General features: G+C 37.8%; 1 protein-coding gene across 1 annotated transcript; it reads left to right on the forward strand.

The window, feature by feature from the left end:
* The first annotated feature begins 23,475 nt into the window (after positions 1-23,475).
* Positions 23,476-24,414, forward strand: LOC110312595 (olfactory receptor 2J3-like). The gene has a single exon (XM_021186310.1). It carries the CDS (start codon positions 23,476-23,478, stop codon positions 24,412-24,414), a length of 939 nt encoding a protein of 312 aa, XP_021041969.1.
* The last annotated feature ends 1,366 nt before the right edge of the window (positions 24,415-25,780 follow it).

The raw sequence follows: 25,780 nt of genomic DNA on the forward strand, positions 1-25,780 counted from the left end.
AAACCTGTAAGTTTTTTGTTATTTTTAAGATGTTTTTACCCATTAATTTTTAAGATTTTTTTGTTTTTGTTTATCTAAGCATTTATTTCTTTTACATTAATATATTTTTCATTAATTTACTTATTCATTCACTACACTTCAGGATTGCATTCACCCTCTCCTCTCAGTTTCCCCCTTACATAGCCCTACTCTCATTCTGCTCTCCTTCTCTTATAATAAGGGAGGAGTCCCCCACAAGGTAAGCCTGTAAGCTTTTTGTTCTTTAAAAAAATACTGTTTTTCAATAAAACAATATTTTAGCTTCATAGAAATATAAACTGGGTTCTTTCCAGCTTCTGGCTATTATAAATAAGGCTGCTATGAACATAGTGGAGCATGTGTCCTTCTTACCATTTGGAACATCTTCTGGATATATGTTCTTTTATGGGACAAGGAAAGCATTCATCTGTCACCTGCTTGCTCCCTTGTCTGTGTTAGATTGTCCTGTCCCCTGTGTGCAGAAAGGAGGCCAGGGCCAAAAGCCTTCAAAAATGCACCAGTCAGGGTTTTCCCTTGAGCTCTGCTGAGACACATGAAAAACTATCTAGTGTGGGCAAGAGTCTAATGCTCATTCAGGCCTCAGACACTGACTGAGGCTTGGCTACTGTTCAAAGAGATGCCCAACTTCTGTCCTCTAGCTTCTTGAGTGGGTGGGATCAGGTTGGTGACAATGTCCTGGTTCCTGTGGTAAGAAGGAGGGACTGTATTGCAGGCAAGATGCCTCCCACCTATAATGAGCAGGGTCCTGAAGGGTCCTTGGTGGTAGTGCCTTCCAATCTAATTGACACAGGGGGGCGGCCATAAGGCCACTTTTGAATCTAGGCAGTGACTGAGCCCATCCTGCATTTTTCTCTAGACTTCCTCACTGAGATTATAGTTTGTAAATACCAGCTTCTTACAGAGATGCGATGGCCAGAAGATAGTGCAGACATTAAAACAAGAGTCAAAGCTATATAGATTTTAATACATAGGAAGAAAAAATAATAACCCTTTTTGAATTAATGAAGGGAAGAAGAAACCCTCCTGAGACTTCAGCACTTGGGGACCAGGCCCTAACATATGCCCTGATGGGGAACAGATAGAATCTCTGCTCCAGGGACTTCCCAATGGCAGTTTAACATGTAGATGCTTTGTTCCTTAGCACCTCCTGCTGTTCTGGAAGATTCTTACTTGTTCACACTGATGCCCTTATCAGAGGCCTCATATTGACCGCTTGACATCTTCCTAAGTACCCACTCATGCTCACATCTCTAAGATGGGATCTTTCTATCACCCTTCCAGGCATCTCCGTGAAAATCCTTAGAGCCAGGTACCCCTCAGTTCCTTTCCCATCTACCACCACTTTTGGTCAGTCTCAGTGCTTTCCTCAATATGACTCTGAAGCATTTCCACACATGTTTCTTCTAACAAAGACCCCATCTGGTGACATCTTTGAAACTTCCAGCCACCTGGAGAACTTCCTGTTGTTTTCCTCACCACAGCAACTAGTCTTCTTAAAACAACAGATGGCAACACTGAGTTATCACATGCTAATAACATGACTCAGAGGAAGTTGTGTAACTGAGCATTTATCAAGGCAAGGAGGTTAGCACCCGTGTTCCTAGGATACGGTGAAGAAAAATTCATGCCGACTATATAAAGCTCTCCCAAGAGGCATGATATTAATCACTTGGGAGAATGTCACTGTGGTCAGTGCTGCTCAAATAATCTGTTATATATGATGAGCTAATCATGCAGTATTTAAATAAACAAGCAACAAAACAGTTGCAAAGGGCTTTGACTCCATGGGTCATGAAGAAGCCTAAGAACTGACACAGAGGCTGTGTCTCACAGGTTATTGCTTAGCTGGACACCATGGAACCTGATCACAAAGACAGACTCATTCTTTCCCCCAAGTCACTGGTCTCCATTTTCTGAATTGTCATTGGTAAATTTCTCTTCTTTCTTCTCTCTCTTCCTACCCATTTTCACACCTCTATGTCTGAGATAGAAAACTGCAAGTTGCTATTTTAATGAGATCTTGGATTTTTTCCCTGAGGTCATCTGAACCATTCAATTCTAATATTTAAATGTACCATCTTTTGTATCTATAATTATCTCATTGGAGTGATATTTGCACATGTGTGTATGTATATATGAGTGAGTACATGTGTGAGTATGTGTATGTGTGTATATAACTGTGTATGTATGCGTGTGTATATATGAGTATGTATGTGTGTAAGTATATGTGTGAGTGTATGTGTGTGTATATGTGAGGGTGTGTATGTATGCACGTGTATGTGTGTATGTATGAGTGTGTATGTGTGTATGCATGAGTATGTATGTGTGTATGTATGAACATGTATGTGTGTATGTATGTATGTCCAGAAGAGGTATTGCGGGATCCTCCGGTAGTACTATGTCCAATTTTCTGAGGAACCGCCAAACTGGTTTCCAGAGTGGTTGTACAAGCTTGCAATCCCACCAACAATGGAGGAGTGTTCCTCTTTCTCCACATCCTGGCCAGCCGGAGCTCTTGACTCTAGCTGCATATGTATCAAAAGATGGCCTAGTCGGCCATCACTGGAAAGAGAGGCCCATTGGACATGCAAACTTTATATGTCCTAGTACAGGGGAACGCCAGGGCCAAAAAGTGGGGATGGGTGGTTAGGGGAGTGGGGGGAGGGTATGGGGGACTTTTGGGATAACATTGTAAATGTAATTGAGGAAAATACATAATAAAAAAAATATTTAAAAAAAAAAAGAAATACAAACTGGGTTTGGCTTGGCTTGGTTTTCACAAAATTAGTCTCCTAGAGTTTGCATGAAGATTGGGTTAAATTTATAAGACAATTCAGGAAAAATCAATCCGAAGAACTTGATTCAAAAACATATTTTTCATTCACTGATTCAAATCATATTTTTCTTGGGGACACTGTAACTGTTCTCTATGTGTTTTATTAACTTGACCATCGAGTATTTTATTGTTTTGAATAGAATTCTGATGTCAGTGCTGCTTTTGGTAAGTGACCTAGCATTCTATAATTTTGCTGATTGCACAGTTCAGTTTTGGCAGGGTTATGATGTCTCAGGATTTTCTAAAATTGCCTATGGGGAAATCCTTCTAATTAAGGTTGAAGTCTGCCATGTACAGATGGCTCTCTGAGCTTGGCTCAAAATGGAAGGCTCCTTTAACCACCAGGGCTTTCCCTTCTCTGACCTAATCTGGGAATCCCTAAACCCCAGTACTCTTCCTGAGGATTATCACTCACCTTTGATGAGAGTACAGGTTCAGCTTCCATTCTCCTGCCCAGAAAGCACCTGGAATTCCTGGAATGCCTCTCCATGCAAGTGAAGCATTTTTTGCTACCCTAACCTGTAGCTAATGATAGGTACCCACCCTAAAAATCATACCCTCTTCACTAAAGCTGCATAACCCTGGATTCACTCCAAATAAAGTTGTTGCCTCTCTAAAGATTATCTCAGAAGACTGTCATTTCTCTTGTGGTTCCATCTGCAACCTGTTCTTTGACTCTACTCTTCTTATCCTTTTGATGTGGTGGCCACAGAGGAGAAGAGGGATCATATATTGTAAGGGTTCATGATTTTCCAAAGAATGACACCTGGGACTCAAATAGTATAAACACAAAGTGTTTTATTCTACAGAAGTCCAACATGCTGGGATCGCCCCATTACCAAGATAGAGAAACAAGCAAGGAACTTTGTAGCATCAATTTAAAGCACATTAGGATTCTGGAGTAGATGAGCTTTATCATATTCTCTCTCTAGGCATTCTGAAACATTATTCAGGCTTGAAAGCTGTAGCCTGTTTTTTGTTTTGTTTTGTTTTTTTTTTTTCTATTAGTAATTATCTTAGTATCCTTAACTGCCTTTTTGAAGTCTGTCATGGAATCACCCTAGCCTTCTTATTACCCCCAAAGTGTGTGGGGACTTAAAATATAGGGGTGTTCCTAGCCCAATATAAAGCATAAGTTAGGACAGACACCCAGTCTCTTCTAGTTTCAAGGGTTAATTTGGTCAAGGTCTCCTTCAGGATCTGATTCATCCTCTACTTTCCCTGAACACTGGGGTCTGTATGCACAAAGTAATTGGTCTCCAGAACCTGTGTTAGAGATTGAGTTACCTAAGATTAATGATGGTCCATTTTCAGGCACAAGCAGGGTAAGCAAACCATACCTGGGTATGATTTCTTACAGAAGTTTCTATGCCATTATATTCACAGTCTCCTTTTTTGTAGGGTAGACTTTTACAACCATCTTGAAATTGTATTCATAAAAAGTAGCAAATACTTGTATCCACATGTTCCTGGGTTTATTTCTATATAATCTAATTCCCAATTAGCCCCTGGTCATTGATCCCTGATTCTGGTTCCTGGAGTGGCTCCCTGATTAGAACCAGAGAAATCAACAGATTGGCATGTGGCACCATCTGAGATAAATGAAATATCCTGAGTCATATATGTTGTACCTTGCTCCTCACAGCAGTTCCTTCAGTTTTCCACGACCTGATGTGAAGCTTAATGAATCTGATGGATGAGTTGCTTAGCAAACTCCTTAGGTAGAATTGTGAAGCCTTCAGAAGTCAGCAGCCATCTGTCTCTTCTGTAAACTCCTTGACATTTTGCCCAATGTCATTTATTTTCAGCAGTATATTCCAGGATGTTTGGAAATGAGGGGTGGTGGTAAAGCTACTAGAATATTGGCAGTGGAAGCTTGGGTAGCCACCCTTTCAGTTTTATCAGACATCCTGTTCCTTCAGTCTATTTCTAATGTCCCTTTCTGATGCCTGAGGTAATGAATTATGGTTACTTTGATAGGAAGCCATAATGGCTCCAATAAAGCAAGTATTCCTTCTTTATTTTTGTTTTTTTCTTGTTGTTGTTGTTCTTTTGCAGTCAATAATCCTGTCTCTTACTATATAGATCCATGTATATGAGCCATATCAAAGGCATATCTGCTGCAGTAATAGATGGCTCATTTTTGCCAGTTTTCAAACCTTGATTGCAGCCTTTAGTTCAGCTTTCTGGGCTGAAGTTCCCAGCAGCAAAGCAGTTACCCAAATAACAGAGTCCAAGTCCATTACGGGAAACCTCTGCATACCTTATTTGATTCTTGATGAAGCTGCTCCCATCCTTGAAGTAGATACTTTCAGCATCTGACCAGGCTATGTCAATCTGTGTGTGTTTGTGCATGTATGTGTATGTGAGTGTGTGTACATTTAATTGATGGGGCTGAGTCCCAAATGTGACACTTTATATCTTCTCTCCAGCCTTCTTATATCTTCTTAGACAAAATCCCTTTAGAAAGTTACTTCATAGATAAAATGTTACACAAAAGTGAAATTACTAAAAGATGTTGATAGTAAGTTCAAAGTGGTGTTTCATTTCTATAAGCTCATTATAAGTTCAGAGCAATAGTTTCACATGGCATATCTGTGGCTTCATTCTTGGGTCTAATCTAGAATGAATGAATGTATTTTCTTGATCACAAGTTTGTCTCAAGCCTATTTCTCTTTTGAGTATAGTTGTAAAGGCTCATTCTATGCGTTTTATGCAGCCTTTACTTACTATTGTATAAGGAATGGTCACATTCTATTCTTTTTTTTTTTTTTTTTTTTTTTTTGGTTTTTTGGTTTTTTAGTTTTTTGGTTTTTTTGAGACAGAGTTTCTCTGTGTAGCCCTGGCTGTCCTGGAACTCACTCTGTAGACCAGGCTGGCCTTGAACTCAGAAATTCGCCTGCCTCTGCCTCCCAAGTGCTGGGATTAAAGGCGTGCACCACCACGCCCGGCCCACATTCTATTCTTGACTCTAACTTTATTACATACTTCTGGCAAAAGATCTAAAACCATCTCCTAAAACTTTCTTCCTAAAATTATTTGAATCAAACCAGGAAATCTATAAAGTCATTAATTAATTTAAACATCATTAATTCATGAACGTTCATTCTCATGTTGATCTGCAGGAAATTTGCTCAATAGGGTGGACTGATCCCCAGGAATCACTGGGCTTTGTAATGTTGATGGGACAGCCATATAAGCAGCATGAAGAAATACTGGGCTGAGGTCTTTAAGGACACTGCATTCTTAGAGCTCACCCAGAGGGCCAGGCAAAATGATGGGCCAACCAGAAATTTTACTTGCATGCCTTAGACTTTCCTAGATGGCTTCTAACACCAGAATTCTACCAGACTTTTAAAGAAGAACTAGTACCAATACTGTTCAAATTGTTCCACAAAATAAAAATGGAAGGAATACTGCCAAACTCATTTTATGAGGCTACAGTTACCCTAATATCTAAACCACACAAAAACTCCACAAAGAATAAGAATTTCAAAACAATCTTCTTTATGGACAAAAACTCAATAAATATTCAAAGTACTCATTAAAATACTTACAAACTTAATTCAGGAACACGTCAAAATGATCATTCGTCATGAAAAGGTAAGCTTCCTAAGAAGGAAGCAGAGATGCTTTGAAAAATGAAAACCCACAATATAATCCACTATATAAACAAACTGAAAGAAAAAAAAAACATGAACATCTCATTATATGTTTAAAAATCCTTTGACAAATACTAGAGAAATCAGGGATAAAATGTGCATACCTAACACAATAATGGCAATTCACAGCAATCCAACAGCCAACATGAAATTAAATGGCAAGAAACACAACAAATTCACTGAAACCTGGATCAAGACAAGGCTGGTCTCACTCTCCATATTTATTTAATATAGTACTTTGAAGTTCTAGCTAGAGCAATAAGACAACTAGTGTAACTCAAGGGGATATAAATTGAAAAATAAAGAAATCAAAGAATTGACATTTGCAGATGACATTGTAGTATACATAAGTGATACGCCAAGTTCTATCAGTGAATACAACTGATAAACTCTTCAGCAAAGTGGCTGGACACAAATCTAATCAGTAGCCCATCAATATACAAATGAAAAAATGGGCTGAGGAAGAAATTAGAGGGACAAAATCCTTAAAGATAGACACAAATAATTTAAAATATCTTAGTGTAACTCTAAGCAAATGATTTTTTAAAAAGTGTTTGTCTCTAGCTGCATATGTATCAAAAGATGGCCTAGTCAGCCATTACTGGAAAGAGAGGCCCATTGGTCATGCAAACTTTATATGCCCCAGTACAGGGGAATGCCAGGGCCGAAAATTAGGAGTGGGTGGGTAGGGGAATGGGGGGAAAGTATGGGGGACTTTTGGGATAGCATTGGAAATGTAAATGAGGAAAATACCTAATAAAAATATTAAAAAAGAAAAAAAAGTGTTATGACAGAAACGTCAAGTCTTTGAAAAAAAATAAGTTAAAGAAGGTATCAGAAGATGCAAAGATCTTGCAAGCTCATGGATTGGTAGGATTAACATAGTAAAAGTGGCCACTTACCAAAAGCAATCTACAGAATCACCACAATTCCCATAAAATTTCCAACTTCATTCTTTATAGACCTTAAAAGAATAATACTCAACTTCATATCGAGAAACAAATGGCCCAAGATTGCTACAACAATCATGCATAATAATAAAAAAAAACTTCTATACTGAATGGCTGAAAAGCACCTGAAAAAATATTCCACATCCTTAATCATCAGAGCAATGCAAAACAAAACAACTCTGAGATTACCTCACACCAGTCAGAATGGCTATGATCAAAAATTGACAGCAGATGCTGGTGAGGATGTGAAGAAAAAGAGATACTCCTCCATTGTTGGTCATATTGCAAGCTGGTACAACCACTCTGGAAATCAGTCTGGCATTTCCTCAGAAAATTGGACATAATACTACTGGAAGATCCAGCAATTTCTCTCCTAGGAATATACCCAGAAGATTTTCCAACATGTAATAAAGACACATGCTCCACTATGTTCATAGCAGCCTTATTTATAATATCCAGAAGCTGGAAATAACCAAGATGTCCCTCTATAGAGGAATGGATACAGGCATTTTGGTACATTTATAAAGTGGAGTACTACTCAGCAATTAAAAACAATGAACTCATGAAATTCTTAGGTAAATGGATGCATCTGGGGGATACCATCCTGAGTGTGGTAACCCAATCACAAAAGAACTCACTTGATATGTACTCACTGATAAGTGGAAATTAGCCCAGAAACTTAGAATATTCAAGATACAATTTGCCAAACACAAAAAAATTAAGAAGGAAGACCAAATCATGGATACTACATCCCCCCTTAAGAATAGGTAACAAAATACCCATGGAAGGAGTTACAGAGACAAATTTCTGCGCTGAGACAAAAGGATGGACCATCCAGAGACTGCCCTATCTGGGGATCCATCCCATAATCAGCAACCAAACCCAGATACTATTACATATGCCAGCAAGATTTTCTGAAATGACCCTGATATAGCTGTCTCTGGTAAAGCTATGCCAGTGCCTGGCAAATACAGAAGTGGATGCTTACAGTCATCTTTTGGATGGAACACAGGGCTCCCAATGGAGGAGCTAGAGAAAGTACCCAAGGAGCTGAAGGGGTCTGCAACACTATAATTGGTTCAACAATATGAACTAACTAGTACCCCCAGAGCTTGTGTCTCTAGCTGCATATGTAGCAGAAGATCACCTAGTAGGCCATCATTGGGAAGAAAGGCTCCTTGGTCTTGTGAAGATTATATGCCCCAGTACAGGGGAACGCCAGGGCCAAGTAGTGGGATCGGGTGGGTAGGGGAGCAGGGCAGGGGGATGGTATAGGGGACTTTTGGGATAGCATTTGAAATGTAAATGAAGAAAATATTTAATAAAAAAATTTAAAAAAAAAGTCTAGAAATATCACCACTCCAGATTTCAAGCTGTCCTACAGAACAATAGTAAGAAAACCCACATGATGTTGGCATAAAAAATAGGCAGATTGATCAATGAAAAAAAAAAAAATAAGACCCAGAAGTAAACCACACACCTATGGACACTTGAATTTTGACAAAGAAACTAAAAGTATGCAATAGAAAAGAAAGCATCTATAACAAATGTTTCTGATCTAACTGGATGTTTTCATGTAGATGAAAGCAAATACACCCACATCTATCATTCTCTACAAAACTCAATTCCAAGTGTATCAAAGACTTTAACATAAAATCAGACATACTAAGTTTGATAGAAGAGAAAGTGGATAAGAATCTTGAAAATATTGGTATATCTTTCTTTTGTAATTAGAATAGTTTGGAATTTTCTATTTTATCCATCATATAGAACCCAGAATAAATTTCTTTTCAGATCGTTAATACTACATCATTTATACTGGTAAGAAAACAAAAAAATATTTTAATAATAAAGTAAATAGGGGATTCCGCTGTAAGTAGTCTGCACAGGTGAAAGTGTGGACTACAGAAGCAAACAACTTCTGGGACAGGTGGGAGCCACAGAGCTTCTGAGGCAGCCCCCTTTTCGGGCTCCAGACATCCGGGCACCTTCCCTGCCAGAGGATAGGTGTCCACCTGACCCCGGTGCGCTTTGCCTGAGCATCAGCAGCAGACATCTTGGTTTCGGGACTCCACTGAGAGTATTCTGCACAGGTGAGAGTGTGGACTACAAAAGCTAACAGCTTCTGGGACAGGCAGGAGCCACAGAGCTTCTGAGGCAGGTCCCTTTTCAGGCTCCAGCAATCCGGGCACCTTCCCGGCCAGAGGAGAGGTGTCCAACCAGCCCAGAAGAGCTTGGCAGGAGCACCTGGAGGAGCCATCTTGGTTCCCATATCCCTCCGAGACTATTATGTGCAGGTGAGAGTGTGGACTACAGAAGCTAACAGCTTCTGTGATGTGCCGAAGCAACACAGCTTCTGGGACAGGTCCTGTTTTGGGGCTTCATCTGTGGCCAGGAGGGAGGTCCGAACGCCAGATATCTGTGCACCTTCCCTATAAGAGGAGAGCTTGCCTAAAGAGAGTACTCTGACTCAGAGGAGAGAGCTAGTGTCCCAGGTCTGCTGATAGAGAATAACAAAATCATAAGAGGAAGAATCTCTAACAAGAGACAACTATAACAACTAACTCCAGAGATAACCAGATGGCAAAAGGTAAATGTAAGAATCTTACTAACAGAAACCAAGATCACTCACCATCATCAGAACCCAGCACTCCCACCTTGCCCAGTCCAGGGCACCACAACACACATGAAAATTTAGACCCGGATTTAAAAGCATATCTCATGATGATGGTAGAGGACATCAAGAAAGACTTTAACAACTCACTTAAAGAAATACAGGAGAACACTGCTAAACAGGTATGAGACCTTAAAGAAGAAGCACAAAAATCCCTTAAAAAAATTGCAGGAAAACATGACCAAACAGGTGATGGAATTGAATAAAACAATCTAAGACCTAAAAAGAGAAGTAGACACAATAAAGAAAACCCAAAGTGAGGCAATGCTGGAGATGGAAACCCTAGGAAAGAAATCTGGAACCATAGATGCAAGCATCAGCAACAGAATACAAGAGATGGAAAAAAGAATCTCAGGTGCAGAAGATTCCATACAGAACATCTGCACAACAATCAAAGAAAATGGAAAATGCAAAAAGATCCTAACTCAAAACATCCAGGAAATGGAGGACACAATGAGAAGACCAAACCTATGGATAATAGGAGTAGATGTAAATGAAGATTTTTCAACTCAAAGGGCCAGCAAATATCTTCAACAGAATTATAGAAGAAAACTTCCCAAACCTAAAGAAAGAGATGCCCATGAATATATAAGAAGACTACAGAACTCCAAATAGACTGGACCAGAAAAGAAATCCCTTCTGACACATAATAATTAGAACAACAAATGCACTAAAAAAAGATAGAATATTAAAAGCAATAGGGGAAAAAGGTCAAGTAACATATAAAGGCAAGCCTATGAGAATTACACCAGATTTTTCACCAGAGACTACGAAAGCCAAAAGAGCCTGGACAGATGTTATACAGACACTAAGAGAACACAAATGCCTGCCCGGGATACTATACCCAGCCAAAATTTCAATTACCTTAGATGGAGAAAAGAAAGTATTCCATGACAGAACCAAATTCACACATCTTTCCAGGAATCCCGCCCTTCAAAGGATATTAACAGAAAAAAAACAATACAAGGACAGAAATCACATCCTAGAAAAAGCAAGAAGCTAATCCCTCAACAAACCTAAAAGAAGACAGCCACAAGAACAGAATGCCAACTTTAACAACAAAAATAACAGGAAACAATTACTTTTCCTTAATATCTCTTAATATCAAAACAATCATCCATCCTCACCAACTAGGTTTCATCCCAGAGATGCATGGATGGTTCAATATATGGAAATCCATCAACATGATCCAGTATATAAACAAACTCAAAGACAAAAACACATGATCATCTCCTTAGAAGGGGAGAAAGCATTTAACAAAATCCAACACCCATTCATGATAAAATTTTGCTAAGATCAGGAATTAAAGGTCCATACCTAAACATGATAAAAGCAATCTACAGCAAACCAGTAGCCAACATCAAAGTAAATGGTGAGAAGCTGGAAGCAATCCCACTAAAATCAGGGACTAGACAAGCCTGCCCGCATTCTCTCTACATATTCAACATTGTACTTAAAGTCCTAGCCAGAGCAATTAGACAACAAAAGGAGATCAAAGGGATACAAATTGGAAAGGAAGAAGTCAAAAATATCACTTTTTGCAGATTATATGATAGTATATATAAGTGACCCTAAAAATTCCACCAGAGAACCCCTAAGCCTGAAAAAAAGCTTCAATGAAGTAGCTGTATATAAAATTAACTCAAACAAGTCAATGGCCTTTCTCTAAAAAAAGGATAAACAAGCTGAGAAAAAAATTAGAGAAACAACAAGGTTTTCTCAATAGTACCAAATAATATAAAATACCTTGTCCTGACTCTAACTTAAGGAAGTGAAAGATCTGTATGATAAGAACATCAAGTCTCTGAAGGAAGAAATTAAAGAAGAACTCAGAAGATGGAAAGGTCTCCAATGCTCATGGATTGGAAAGATCAATATAGTAAAAATGGCTATCTTTTCCAAAAGCAACCTACATATTCAATGCAATCCCCATCAAAATTCAAACCCAATTCTTCAACGAAATAGAAACGGCAATCTGCAAATTCATCTGGAATATCAAAAACCTAGGAAAGCAAAAAGTCTTCTCAAGGATAAAATAACCTCTAGTGGAATCACCATGCCTGACCTAAAGCTGTACTACAGAGCAATTGTGATAAAAACTGCAAGGTACTGGTATAACGATAGAATATTAGACCAATGGAATAGAATTGAAGACCCAGAAATGAACCCACACACCTATGGTTACTTGATCTTCAATAAGGAGCTAAAACAATCCAGTGCAAAAAAAGACAATTTTCAAAAAATGGTGCTGGCACAACTGGCGATTATCATGTAGAAGAATGCAAATTGATCCATTCCTATCTCTTTGTACTAAGGCCAAATCTAAGTGGATTAAGGAACTCCACATAAAACCAGAGACACTGTAACTTATAGAGGAGTAAGTAGGGAAAACCCTCGAAGATTAGTCTATAGGGGAAAAATTCCTGAATAGAAAAGCAATGGCTTGTGCTGTAAGATCAAGAATCAACTAAGGGGACCTAATAAAACTGCAAAGTTTCTGCAAGGCAAAAGACACTGTCAATAAGACAAAAAGGCCACCAACAGATTGGGAAAGGATCTTTTCCTATCCTAAATCAGATAGAGGACTAATATCCAATATACATAAAGAACTCAAGAAGGTGGACTCCAGAAAATCAAATAACCCCATTAAAAAATGGGGCTCTGAGCTGAACAAAGAATTCTCATCTGAGGAATTCTGAATGGCTGAGAAGCACCTGAAAAAATGTTCAGCATCCTTAATCATCAGAGAAATGCAAATCAAAACAACCCTGAGATCCCACCTCACACCAATCAGAATGGCTAAGATCAAAAATTCAGGTGACAGCAGATGCCGGCGAGGATGTGGAGAAAGAGGAACACTCCTCAATTGTTGGTGGGATTGCAAGCTTGTACAACCACTCTGGAAATCAGTCGGGTGGTTCCTCAGAAAATTGGACATATTAATACCAGAGGATCCAGCAATACCTCTCTTGGGCATATATCCAGAAGATGTTCCAACCGACTAAAAGAACACATGCTCCACTATGTTCATAGCAGCCTTATTTATAATAGCCAGAAGCTGGAAAGAACTCAGATGCCCCTTAATAGAGGAATGAATACAGAATATTTGGTACATTTACACAATGGAGTACTAATCAGCTATTAAAAAAGAATGAATTTATGAAATTCCTTGGCAAATGGATGGACTGGAGGGCATCATCCTGAGGGAGGTAACACAATCACAAAGGAACTCATACAATATGTACTCACTGATAAGTGGATATTAGCCCAGAATCTTAGAATACCCAAGATACAAGATAAAATTTGCTAAACGCATGAAACTCAAGAAGAACGAAGACCAAAATGTGGACACTTTGCCCCTTCTTAGATTGGGAACAAAACACCCATGGAAGGAGTTACAGAGACAAAGTTTGGAGCTGAGACGAAAGGATGGACCATCTAGAGACTGCCATATCTGGGATCCATCCCCTAATAAGCCTCCAAATGCTGACACCATTGCATACACAAGCAAGATTTTGCTGAAAGGACCCAGATATAGCTGTATCTTGTGTGACTATGCTGTGGCCTGGCAAACACAGAAGTGGATGCTCACAGTCAGCTATTGGATGGATCACAGGGCCCACAATGGAGGAGCTAGAAAATGTACCCAAGGAGCTGAAGGGATCTGCAATCCTATAGGTGTAACAACAATATGAACTAATCAGTACACCCCAGAGCTCCTGTCTCTAGCTGCATATGAATCAGAAGATGGCCTACTTGGTCATCACTGGAAAGAGAGGCCCATTGGTCATGCAAAACTTTATATGCCTCAGTTCAGGGGAATGACACGACCAAGAATTGGGAGTGGTAGGTGAGTGTGTGGGTATAGCATTGTAAATGTAAATGAAATAAATAACCAATTAAAACTATAAAAATAAAAATAAATAAAATTCCAGTAAAAAAATAATAAAGTAAATAAATAAAACTAGTAACTTGGTTGACTTTATTTTATGTATCAAATCCATATGTGGACACAATAACCTTATGTTTGAAAACACAATGTTTTATAAATCATTTTCCAAGCAAATGGTATGAAGAAACAAGCTGGAGTAGCCATTCTAATATCTGATAAGATTGACTTCCACCCCAAAGTCATGAAAAAAGACAGGGAGGGACACTTCATACTCATCAAAGGTAAAATCCTCCAAGAGGAACTATCAATCCTGAATATCTATGCTCCAAATACAAAGGCAACCACATTCATTAAAGAAACTTTAGTAAATCTCAAAGCACACATTGCACCTCATACAATAATAGTGGGATACTTCAACACACCAATTTCACCAATTGAAAGATCATAGAAACAGAAACTAAACAGGGACACAGTGAAACTAACATAAGTTATGAATCAAATGGATCTGACAGATATCTACAGAACATTCTATCCTAAAACAAAAGGATATACCTTCTTCTCAGGACCTCATGGTACCTTCTCCAAAACTGACCACATAATTGGTCACAAACCGGGCCTCAACAGATACAAAAGTATTGAAATTGTCCCATGCATCCTATCAGATCACCATGGACTAAGGCTGATCTTCAATAACAAAATAAATAATAGAAAGCCAACATTCACGTTGAAACTGAACAACACTCTTCTCAATGATACCTTGGTCAAGGAAGGAATAAAGAAAGAAATTAAGGATTTTTTAGAGTTCAATGAAAATGAAGCCACAACATACCCAAACTTATGGGACACAATGAAAGCATTTCTAAGAGGAAAACTCAAAGCTCTGAGTACCTCCAAAAAGAAACTAGAGAGAGCACACATTAGCAGCTTGACAACACACCTAAAAGCTCTAGAACAAAAGGAAGCAAATTCACCCAAGAGGAGTAGACGGCAGGAAATAATCAAACTCAGGGGTGAAATCAACCAAGTGGAAAGAAGAACTATTCAAAGAATCAACCAATCAAGGAGCTGGTTCTTTGAGAAAATCAACAAGATAGATAAACCCTTAGCCAGACTCACTAGAGGGCACAGGGAAAGCATCCTAATTAACAAAATCAGAAATGAAAAAGGAGACATAACAACAGATCCTGAAGACATCCAAAACACCATCAGATCCTTCTACCAAAGGCTATACTCAACAAAACTTGAGAATCTGGATGAAATAGAGAAGTTCCTAGACAGATACCAGGTACTAAAGTTGAATCAAGATCAGGTTAATGATCTAAACAGCCCTATATCCCCCAAAGAAATAGAAGCAGTCATTAATAGTCTTCCAACCAAAAAAAGCCCAGGACCAGATTGGTTTAGTGCAGAGTTCTATCAGACCTTCAAAGAAGATCTAATCCCAGTTCTTCACAAACTATTCCACAAAATAGAAACAGAAGGTACTCTACCCAACTCATTCTATGAAGCCACAAATACTCTGATACCTAAACCACAAAAAGACCCAACAAAGATAGAAAACTTCAGACCAATATCCCTTATGAATATTGATGCAAAAATCCTCAATAAAGTTCTTGCTAACCGAATCCAAGAACACATCAAAACAATCATCCATCCTGACCAAGTAGGTTTCATCCCAGGGATGCAGGGATGGTTCAATATATGGAAATCCATCAACGTAATCCAGTATATAAACAAACACAAAGACAAAAACCACATGATCATCTCGTTAGATGCGGAAAAAGCTTTTGACAAGATCCAACACCCATTCATGATAAAAGTCTTGGAAAGATCAGGAATTCAAGGCCCATACCTAAACATGATAAAAGCAATCTACAGCAAACCAGTAGCCAACATCAAAGTAAATGGTGAGAAGCTTGAAGCAATCCCTCTAAAATCAGGGACTAGACAAGGCTGTCCACTTTCTCCATACCAATTCAACATTGTACTTGAAGTCCTAGCCAGAGCAATTCGACAACAAAAGGAGATCAAAGGGATACAAATTGGAAAAGATGAAGTCAAAATATCACTTTTTGCAGATGATATGATAGTATATATAAGTGACCCTAAATATTCCACCAGAGAACTCCTAAACCTGATAAACAGCTTCGGTGAAGTAGCTGGATATAAAATTATCTCAAACAAATCAATGGCCTTTCTCTACACAAAGAATAAACAGGATGAGAAAGAAATTAGGGAAACTACACCCTTCTCAATAGTCACAAATAATATAAAATATCTTGGCGTGACTCTAACTAAGGAAGTGAAAGATCTGTATAATAAAAACTTCAAGTCTCTGAAGAAAGAAATTATAGAAGATCTCAGAAGATGGAAAGATCTCCCATGCTCATGGATTGGCAGGATCAACATTGTAAAAATGGCTATCTTGCCAAAAGCAATCTACAGATTCAATGCAATCCCCATCAAAATTCCAACTCAATTCTTCAACGAATTAGAAAGTGCAATCTGCAAATTCATCTGGAATAACAAAAAACCTAGGATAGCAAAAACTCTTCTCAAGGATAAAAGAACCTCTGGTGGAATCACCATGCCGGACCTAAAGCTTTACTACAGAGCAATTGTGATAAAAACTGCATGGTACTGGTATAGTGACAGACAAGTAGACCAATGGAATAGAATTGAAGACCCAGAAATGAAGCCACACACCTATGGTCACTTGATCTTTGGCAAGGGAGCAAAAACCATCCAGTGGAAAAAAAGACAGCATTTTCAACAAATGGTGCTGGCACAACTGGTTGTTATCATGTAGAAGAATGCGAATTGATCCATTCCTATCTCCTTGTACTAAGGTCAAATCTAAGTAGATTAAGGAACTCCACATACAACCAGAGACACTGTACCTTATAGAGGATAAAGTAGGGAAAAGCCTCGAAGATATGGGTACAGGGAAAAAATTCCTGAATAGAACAGCAAAGCCTTGTGCTGTAAGATCGAGAATAGATAAATGGGACCTCATAAAGTTGCAAAGCTTCTGCAAGGCAAAAGACACTGTCAATAAGACAAAAGGACCACCAACAGATTGGGAAAGGATCTTTACCTATCCTAAATCAGATAAGGGACTAATATCCAATATATATAAAGAACTCAAGAAGGTGGACTACAGAAAATCAAATAACCCCGTTAAAAAATGGGGCTCAGAACTGAACAAAGAATTCTCACCTGAGGAATACCGAATGGCAGAGAAGCACCTGAAAAAATGTTCAACATCCTTAATCATCAGGGAAATGCAACTCAAAACAACCCTGATATTTCACCTCACACCAGTCAGAACGACTAAGATCAAAAATTCAGGTGACAGCAGATGCTGGCGAGGATGTGGAGAAAGAGGATCACTCCTTCATTGTTGGTGGGATTGCAAGCTGCTACAACCACTCTGGAAATCAGTTTGGCGGTTCCTCAGAAAATTGGACATAATACTACCAGAGGATCCAGCAATACCTCTCCTGGGCATATATCCAGAAGATGTTCCAACGGGTAAGAACGACACAGGCTCCACTATGTTCATAGCAGCCTTATTTACAATAGCCAGAAGCTGGAAAGAACCCAGATGCCCCTCAACAGAGGAATGGATACAGAAAATGTGGTACATTTTCACAATGGAGTACTACTCAGCTATTAAAAGGAATGAATTCATGAAATTCCTAGGCAAATGGATGGATCTGGAGGGCATCATCCTGAGTGAGGTAACATATTCACAAAGGAACTCACACAATATGTACTCACTGATAAGTGGATATTAGCCCAAAAACTTAGGATACCCAAGATATAAGATACAATTTGTTAAACGCATGAAACTCAAGAAGAACGAAAACCAAAGGGTGGACATTGTGCCCCTTCTTGGATTTGGGAACAAAACACCCATGGAAAGAGTTACAGAGATAAAGTTTGGAGCTGTAAAGAAAGGATGGACCATCTAAAGACTGCCATATCCAGGGATCCATCCCATAATCAGCTTCCAAATGCTGACACCATTGCATACACTAGCAAGATTTTGCTGAAAGGACCCAGATATAGGTGTCTCTTGTGAGACAATGCTGGGGCCTAGCAAACACAGAAGTGGATGCTCACAGTCAGCTATTGGACGGATCACAGGGCCCCCAATGGAGGAGCAAGAGAAAGTACCCAAGGAGCTAAAGGGAACTGCAACCCCATAGGTGGAACATTATTATGAACTAACCAGTACCCCAGAGCTCTTGACTCTAGCTGCATTTGTATCAAAAGATGGCCTAGTCGGCCATCACTGGAAAGAGAGGCCCATTGGACTTGCCAACTTTATATGCCCCAGTACAGGGGGATGCCAGGGCCAAAAAGTGGGAGTTGGTGGGTGGGGGACTGGCGGGGGGGGAATTCATTGGGGACTTTTTGGATAGCATTGGAAATGTAATTGAGGAAAATACCTAATAAAATAAATTTTAAAAAAAAAAAAGAAAGAATTGAAGACCCAGAAATGAAGCCACACACCTATGGTCACTTGATCTTCGAGAAGGGAGCAAAAACCATCCAGTGGAAGAAAGACATCATTTTCAACAAATGGTGCTGGCACAACTGGTTGTTATCATATAGAAGAATGCGAATTTATCCATTCCTATCTCCTTGTACTAAGGTCAAATCTTAGTGGATCAAGGAACTTCACATAAAACCAGAGACACTGAAACTTACAGAGGATAAAGTGGGGAAAAGACTTGAAGATATGGGCACAGGGGAAAATTTCATGAATAGAACAGCAATGGCTTTTGCTGTAAGATCGAGAATTGACAAGTGGGACCTCATGAAACTACAAAGCTTCTGCAAGGCAAAAGACACCATCAATAAGTAAAAAAACCACCAACAGATTGGGAAAGGATCTTTACCTATCCTAAATCAGATAGGGGACTAATGTCCAATATATATAAAGAACTCAAGAAGGTGGACTACAGAAAATCAAATAACCCCGTTAAAAAATGGGGCTCAGAACTGAACAAAGAATTCTCACATGAGGAATACCGAATGGCAGAGAAGCACCTGAAAAAATGTTCAACATCCTTAATCATCAGGGAAATGCAACTCAAAACAACCCTGACATTCCACCTCACACCAGTCAGAATGGCTAAGATCAAAAATTCAGGTGACAGCAGATGCTGGTGAGGATGTGGAGAAAGACAACATTCCTCAATTGTTGGTGGGATTGCAAGCTTGTACAATCACTCTGGAAATCAGTCTGTCTGTTCCTCAGAAAATTGGACATAGTACTACCGGAGGATCCAGCAATACCTCTCCTGGGCATATATCCAGAAGACGTCCCAACCGGTAAGAAGGACACATGCTCCACTATGTTCATAGCAGCCTTATTTATAATAGCCAGAAGCTGGAAAGAACCCAGATGCCCCTCAACAGAGGAATGGATACAGAAAATATGGTACATTTACACAATGGAGTACTACTCAGCTATTAAAAAGAATGAATTTATGACATTACTAGCCAAATGGATGGACCTGGAGGGCATCATCTTGTGTGAGGTAACAAAATCACAAACGAACTCACACAATATGTATTCACTTATAAGTGGATATTAGCCCAAAACTTAGGATAACCAAGATATAAGATACAATTTGCTAAAAGCATGAAACTCATGAAGAATGAAGACCAAAGTGTGGACACTGTGCCCCTTCTTAGAATTGGGAACAAAACACCCAGGGAAGGAGTTACAGAGACAAAGTTTGGAGCTGTGATGAAAGGATGGACCATCTAGAGACTGCCATATCCAGGGATCCATCCCATAATCAGCTTCCAAACGCTGACACCATTGCATACACTAGCAAGATTTTGCTGAAAGGACCCAGATATAGCTGTCTCTTGTGAGACTATGCAGGGACCTAGCAAACACAGAAGTGGATGCTCACAGTTAGCTATTGGATGGATCACAGGGCTTCCAATGGAGAATCTAGAGAAAGTACCCAAGGAGTTAAAGGGATCTGCAACCCTATAGGTGGAACAACATTCTGAACTAACCAGTACCCCGGAGCTCTTGTCTCTAGCTGCATATGTATCGAAAGATGGCCTAGTTGGCCATCACTGGAAAGAGAGGCCCATTGGACTTTCAAACTTTATATGCCCCAATACAGGGGAATGCCAGGGCCAAAAGAATGGGAATGGGTGGGTAGGGAAGTGGGGGGGGGGTATGGGGGACTTTTGGGATAGCATTGGAAATGTAATTGAGAAAAATACATAATAAAAAAAAAGAAAATTGGAGACATTTAAAACTATTACGTATTCATATAATGATATTTCTCTTGGATTAAAGTGTTTATTATTAAACGATGCATACATTATAGTAAAGTGAATTGATGAATAGCTGCACAGAGTAGTGGTTTTGTGTATGTGAAGTATTGGTACATTCAGTGATAGTTGAGGGTGATAAAAGTTTATCTATGAAATTTGTGCACTAAAAGGAACGGAAATAGATATAACACAAATTTTAGTTTTATTTTAAGAAAAAAGAAAAAAGTAATTAGTATATAAAACATTGGTTGTAATTAAAATATATTATAATGACAATAACAGGTACCATGTAGTAAAATTATTTTTACACACATGAAACTTTACACATGAAACTTTATCCAAAGAATTATTCAATTTAAATAGAGCAAAAATAATTTCATTTTTAATAAAATATTGGATCTCATTTCCTACACTGAAACAAGATTATCTTTCAAATTATCGGTGAGGAAAAATAATTCAGCGTCTGGAGAGAGATAGATCTGCACTGACTGCTCCTCCAGAGGTCCTGAGTTCAATTCCCAGCAACCACATGGTGGCACACAACCATCTGTAATGGGATTGGATGCCCTCTTCTGGTGTGTCTGAAGACCGTGATAGTGTACTCATATTAAATAGATAGATAGATAGATAGATAGATAGATAGATAGATAGATAGATAGATAGATATTTTATTAAGAAAAAAATCATTCAAATAACTTGTGACAACTCATCCTTTCTGTAAACACACCATAGAGTAGATTTTCTCATTTGTTAATCGACAGATTCCTTGTCAAGGTGATGTGCTGTCATGGGGAAGCTATTTCTGGAAAAGGACTAAACAAAACAATTCCTTATGGAGCATTAATTGACTCTTTGGGATTTATGCTCCTATTATCCAGTCACAGAAATCAAGTCAGATTTTTCATTATTTCCACAAACCTCATTTGATCTTAGACAAATGCCGTTCCTTAATAAACTGATTGCTCTTATTTTCTCTTTTGGCCACAAACAAATCCTTTAATAGCCACATGGTTATCACAATGGCTCTGCTCTCTTTTTATGATGTAGTAAGTCTGAAAGAGAGGCAGGACTGCTTATGCTGGTTCCTTCAAAGAGACTATATCCAGCCAGCCAGTTGGCCTTACAGGTAAAGAATGGCAGAATGACAGCACATAGAATATGGTCAGACAAAGGATGTGAGTGGATGAGCACTGCTTGAACACTGACTAGTTAATGTAAGAGATGAGTCCTAGGCTTCTGATGGCTAGTGCTAAGGGTAGAGAATAACCATCATTGTTTCTTTCATAATTCTGGCTTTCAACAGGAAAAGAGAATTCATCCCCAGGTGATAAATGCAATTTTTGATAAAACCTCTATTTCCCTTACTTCTAATAATAAGAAAATAAAATCACAAGTTCTTACTTTTGCTTTTTTTTGTGTCTAATAAGTTTTTTTCCTTATCCCATAGATTCTAGGAAACATCTCTTGATGAAAATGCTAAAGTTGTCTCATGCAATATAGAGTCCTCACAACTGCCACTTTGCTACTTAGTTCATGAAGTTGCAGAGACGTCTGCCTATAATGCTCTCTTCAAAAGAATTTCACAAAGACCTCTTACAAAATTCTGAATGACCTTCAAATGACAGTGATCTCTCCCTAAAGGGATCTTCTTGGCTTACTACATTACTGGTAGTATTTGGGTATGACTTTCAAGAAAATTCTTCTTACCATGTGCTGATTTATTGTCCTGAATGGTTACTGTATTATAGAAAGTAACTGTTTACATTACAGATACTCTTAAGTATTAAACCATGTTTTATTATCAGGACCAAATTTAATGTTTCCAATGTTTTTGTAGTCCCTAAGCAGCATTTAATCAAACATTCTACTCAGTTTTGTCATTTAAATATTATTCAGGAATTAATGCATTTATGGGACGTTTTGTTCATATTTCCATTAAGTTCTGTTTCTTGGTTATAAATAATCTTTAGTGCAAATAAACAGATCAACAAATAAACTTATTTCTGTACCACATCTAACTGGATTAGCACATTTTACTTTGCATAAGTAACTAGAAATTAGTGCTCAATATGACATGTTGCCTCCACATGTATTATTGCCTATACAGTTACCGAGAAAATAATTATTATGTTTTCTATCATCATGTAAATACAAATAATCTGGGAACACTGGAAACAAATTTAAAGACATTTACTTGTTAGCAATAAGTTACCTACCAAATCCAGTTTAGACATTTATTCAATTATCATTTGCTCAGTTGTTACCCTAAGATGAATGAGCAGTTCATACATATTAAGATATTTTTCTGTAAAAGGATAAACATCTATATAGAACATAAAATTATTTTGTACTTTTTATTGATAGCATTTTATTGAAGAATATTCCAAACTTACAGAATAATTATAAAGCACTAAAAACGAACTTACCTTTCTCAGTACAGTACCTTAGCACAAAATTTTTAATTAAATAGCCAATGATATCTCTATTACCATTCTATCACATCTACTATGTATTAATATATCCGCTCAACATCTATCAAGATCTGGGCAGAAATATCATTTCAGTGACATGAGGTCTTGTCAAAATGTTCCAAAGCAACCTACATAGTATTAATTTGAAAAAAACTGGTGAGATTGTCTTGAATCACATGACTATAAAGGAATCCACTAGATCTTTATCATACAATTCCCTAATTTTCAATTTGTAATTAATAACTGACTTGTGTTAGGATGTTATAAATTGTGTAATTATATTGTAGCTTAGAAAACTTACTAGCTAGCTTTGAATCATTTTTGTCAGTTATGCTATTTAATTTATCAATAATTTTGCTTCTAGTAAATAGAACTTGTTTGCTTTCACCACTCATCAACTTTTCATATAAATATATAATTAATAATTTTAATAATTAATAATATAATTTTCTATATTAAGCATATATAAAAGTCAATGCAATATGTATATGAGGTATATTCATGAGTATATGAATATCTATATTGTGTATATAAGTATATATAAGTTTGTTACTTATATAATTAATAACTTACTTTAACACTATCTCTTCATGTTTTCTAGAGCTGAGGATAAAACAAAAGAGAAAATGAGAAATGGTCGAAAATTTCAATGCAAGTTGGGAAGGGTACTTTATTTTCCTGGGTTTTTCTAAATGGCCTCATCTGGAAGTTGTTCTCTTTGTGGTGATATTGATATTCTACATGATGACACTGATGGGCAATCTCTTCATCATCATCTTGTCACACCTAGATTCCCACCTGCATACCCCTATGTACTTCTTCCTCTCAAATCTCTCTGCTCTGGATCTGTGTTATACCACTAGCTCTGTCCCCCAGCTGCTATTCAACCTCTGGGGTCCAAAGAAAACAATATCTTATGCTGGTTGCATGCTTCAGCTCTATTTTGTCCTTGCTCTGGGTACCACAGAGTGTGTGCTGTTGGTGGTGATGTCCTATGACCGCTATGTAGCTGTGTGTAAACCCTTGCATTACTCTGTCCTTATGAATCCTCGTTTTTGCCAACTGCTGGCTGCAGCATCCTGGGTATGTGGCTTTACCACTTCAGCCCTTCACTCTTCCTTTACCTTCTGGGTACCTCTGTGTGGCCATCGCAAAGTAGACCACTTCTTCTGTGAAGTGCCAGCACTGTTGCAGTTGTCCTGTGTTGATATCCATGCAAATGAGATGACTCTCATGGTCATGAGTGCTATTTTTGTTGTCATACCACTTATTCTCATCCTGAGCTCCTATGCTGCCATTGCATGGACTGTCCTGGAAATGCAATCAACCACTCGACTTCAGAAAGTTTTTGGGACCTGTGGAGCCCATCTTACTGTTGTTTCTCTCTTTTTCATTCCAATCATGTGCATTTATCTTCAGCCTTCAACAAAAAGTTCTCAAGATCATGCCAAGTTCATTGCCCTCTTCTATACCGTTGTCACACCTAGCCTCAACCCTCTCATTTATACTCTAAGAAACAAAGATGTGAGAGGCGCAATAAAGAGGCTGAGTAGGTATAAGAGGGAGAAATAAGATAAGCCTCCCACTGTGCAGTCTTTGATAAGAAGGTATGAACCATCATTAAGGGCACTTTACTCTTTACAATATTTTTTGAACACTGAATCATAAAACATAAAACAGTTTAAATTATTTTAGGAGAAGCACTTTTTTAAAATATGCTATTATATAAAAAGCGTAGCCAGTAATCTTATAACTTTCTATTTTGAACAGTACTCATAGAAATCTGTTCTGGATGTTTCTTTTGCTCATATGTCTATTTTACTCAGAAACATATTCCTTTCCCTAACGACTTTACTTCTGAATCTTATTAAGTGTTTGCTTATTTTAAATTTTGGGATTCTTAGTACTTTAGATGGATGTGACATTCCCATTGACCTGATAGAGCTGTTTTAAGGAATGAAATTGTAATCTAAGATAAGAAAGGAAATATGTGTATGAAAGTTGATTTGTCATGTTGCATGTGCTAATAAATTAAAGTCAATTCTAAAATAATCCCAGAAAATTTGGCAATAAATCTTGAATATAAATGTTTACTGTCAAGTGGCAAATAATATTAATAAATAAAATAAAGCAAAAAATATCACTAAACATCCTTTAGTGAGCATAGTGGCATGGAAAATTCGATTAAATGAATTAATAAGAGTAATTTACATTTCTCTCTACCTCTCAATATCATTTTTTACATACCATTATATTGTAGTTCGTCAACATGGGGCATTATATTTTAAATAAAAATATTAAAATGCCTAGAAGTGTTGCAGTATAATTCACACAGAAGTGCATGTAAACAAGTGGTATTTTGTGGTTTTAGGTACATATACATGATATGGTTATAAAATGTAAGATATATTATATTATACTATAATGTATGTATTATTCTATCCTACACACATACACAGAGAGAGAGAGAGAGAGAGACAGAGACAGAGACAGAGACAGAGAGACAGAGACAGAGAGAGAGAAAGAGACAGAGACAGAGAGACAGAGACAGAGAGAAGCATGGAGAATATGTCCTTGATCAAATGAATGTCTTATAAGTTTTCTTTCCAGTCTTATGAATGTCTCCTTCCAGTCTCTAGATTTTTCTGCTCATGTAAAAATACTTCCAGAAAGACATTTTTTTTTATTTAAGGGAAAATAAGACTTTATTTATTTTTCTATTTTTGTTGATTTTTAAACAAAATTTGACTCCTTGAGTTTTTATGGATATTATATAAAATTTATGGAACAATTTGGGAAGAACTGGCCACCCAAAGCACTTTATGATTCTGATACAGAAACAAAATATTTAATTCATTTCAAGTGTTCTTTGTATATATTTAACTAAATTGACCTTTGATTGTTGTATGGTCTTGAGTGCCACTATCAGTACAACTGG

The sequence above is a fragment of the Mus caroli genome, unplaced genomic scaffold (genome assembly GCF_978045245.1).
Source record: "Mus caroli unplaced genomic scaffold, Mus_caroli_1 scaffold_18, whole genome shotgun sequence".
Taxonomy (NCBI): domain Eukaryota; kingdom Metazoa; phylum Chordata; class Mammalia; order Rodentia; family Muridae; genus Mus; species Mus caroli.

What these genes read in the sequence shown, in the direction of transcription:
- LOC110312595 (XM_021186310.1), top strand. Translation starts at nt 23,476, where the DNA reads ATGGTCGAAAATTTCAATGCAAGTTGGGAAGGGTACTTTATTTTCCTG.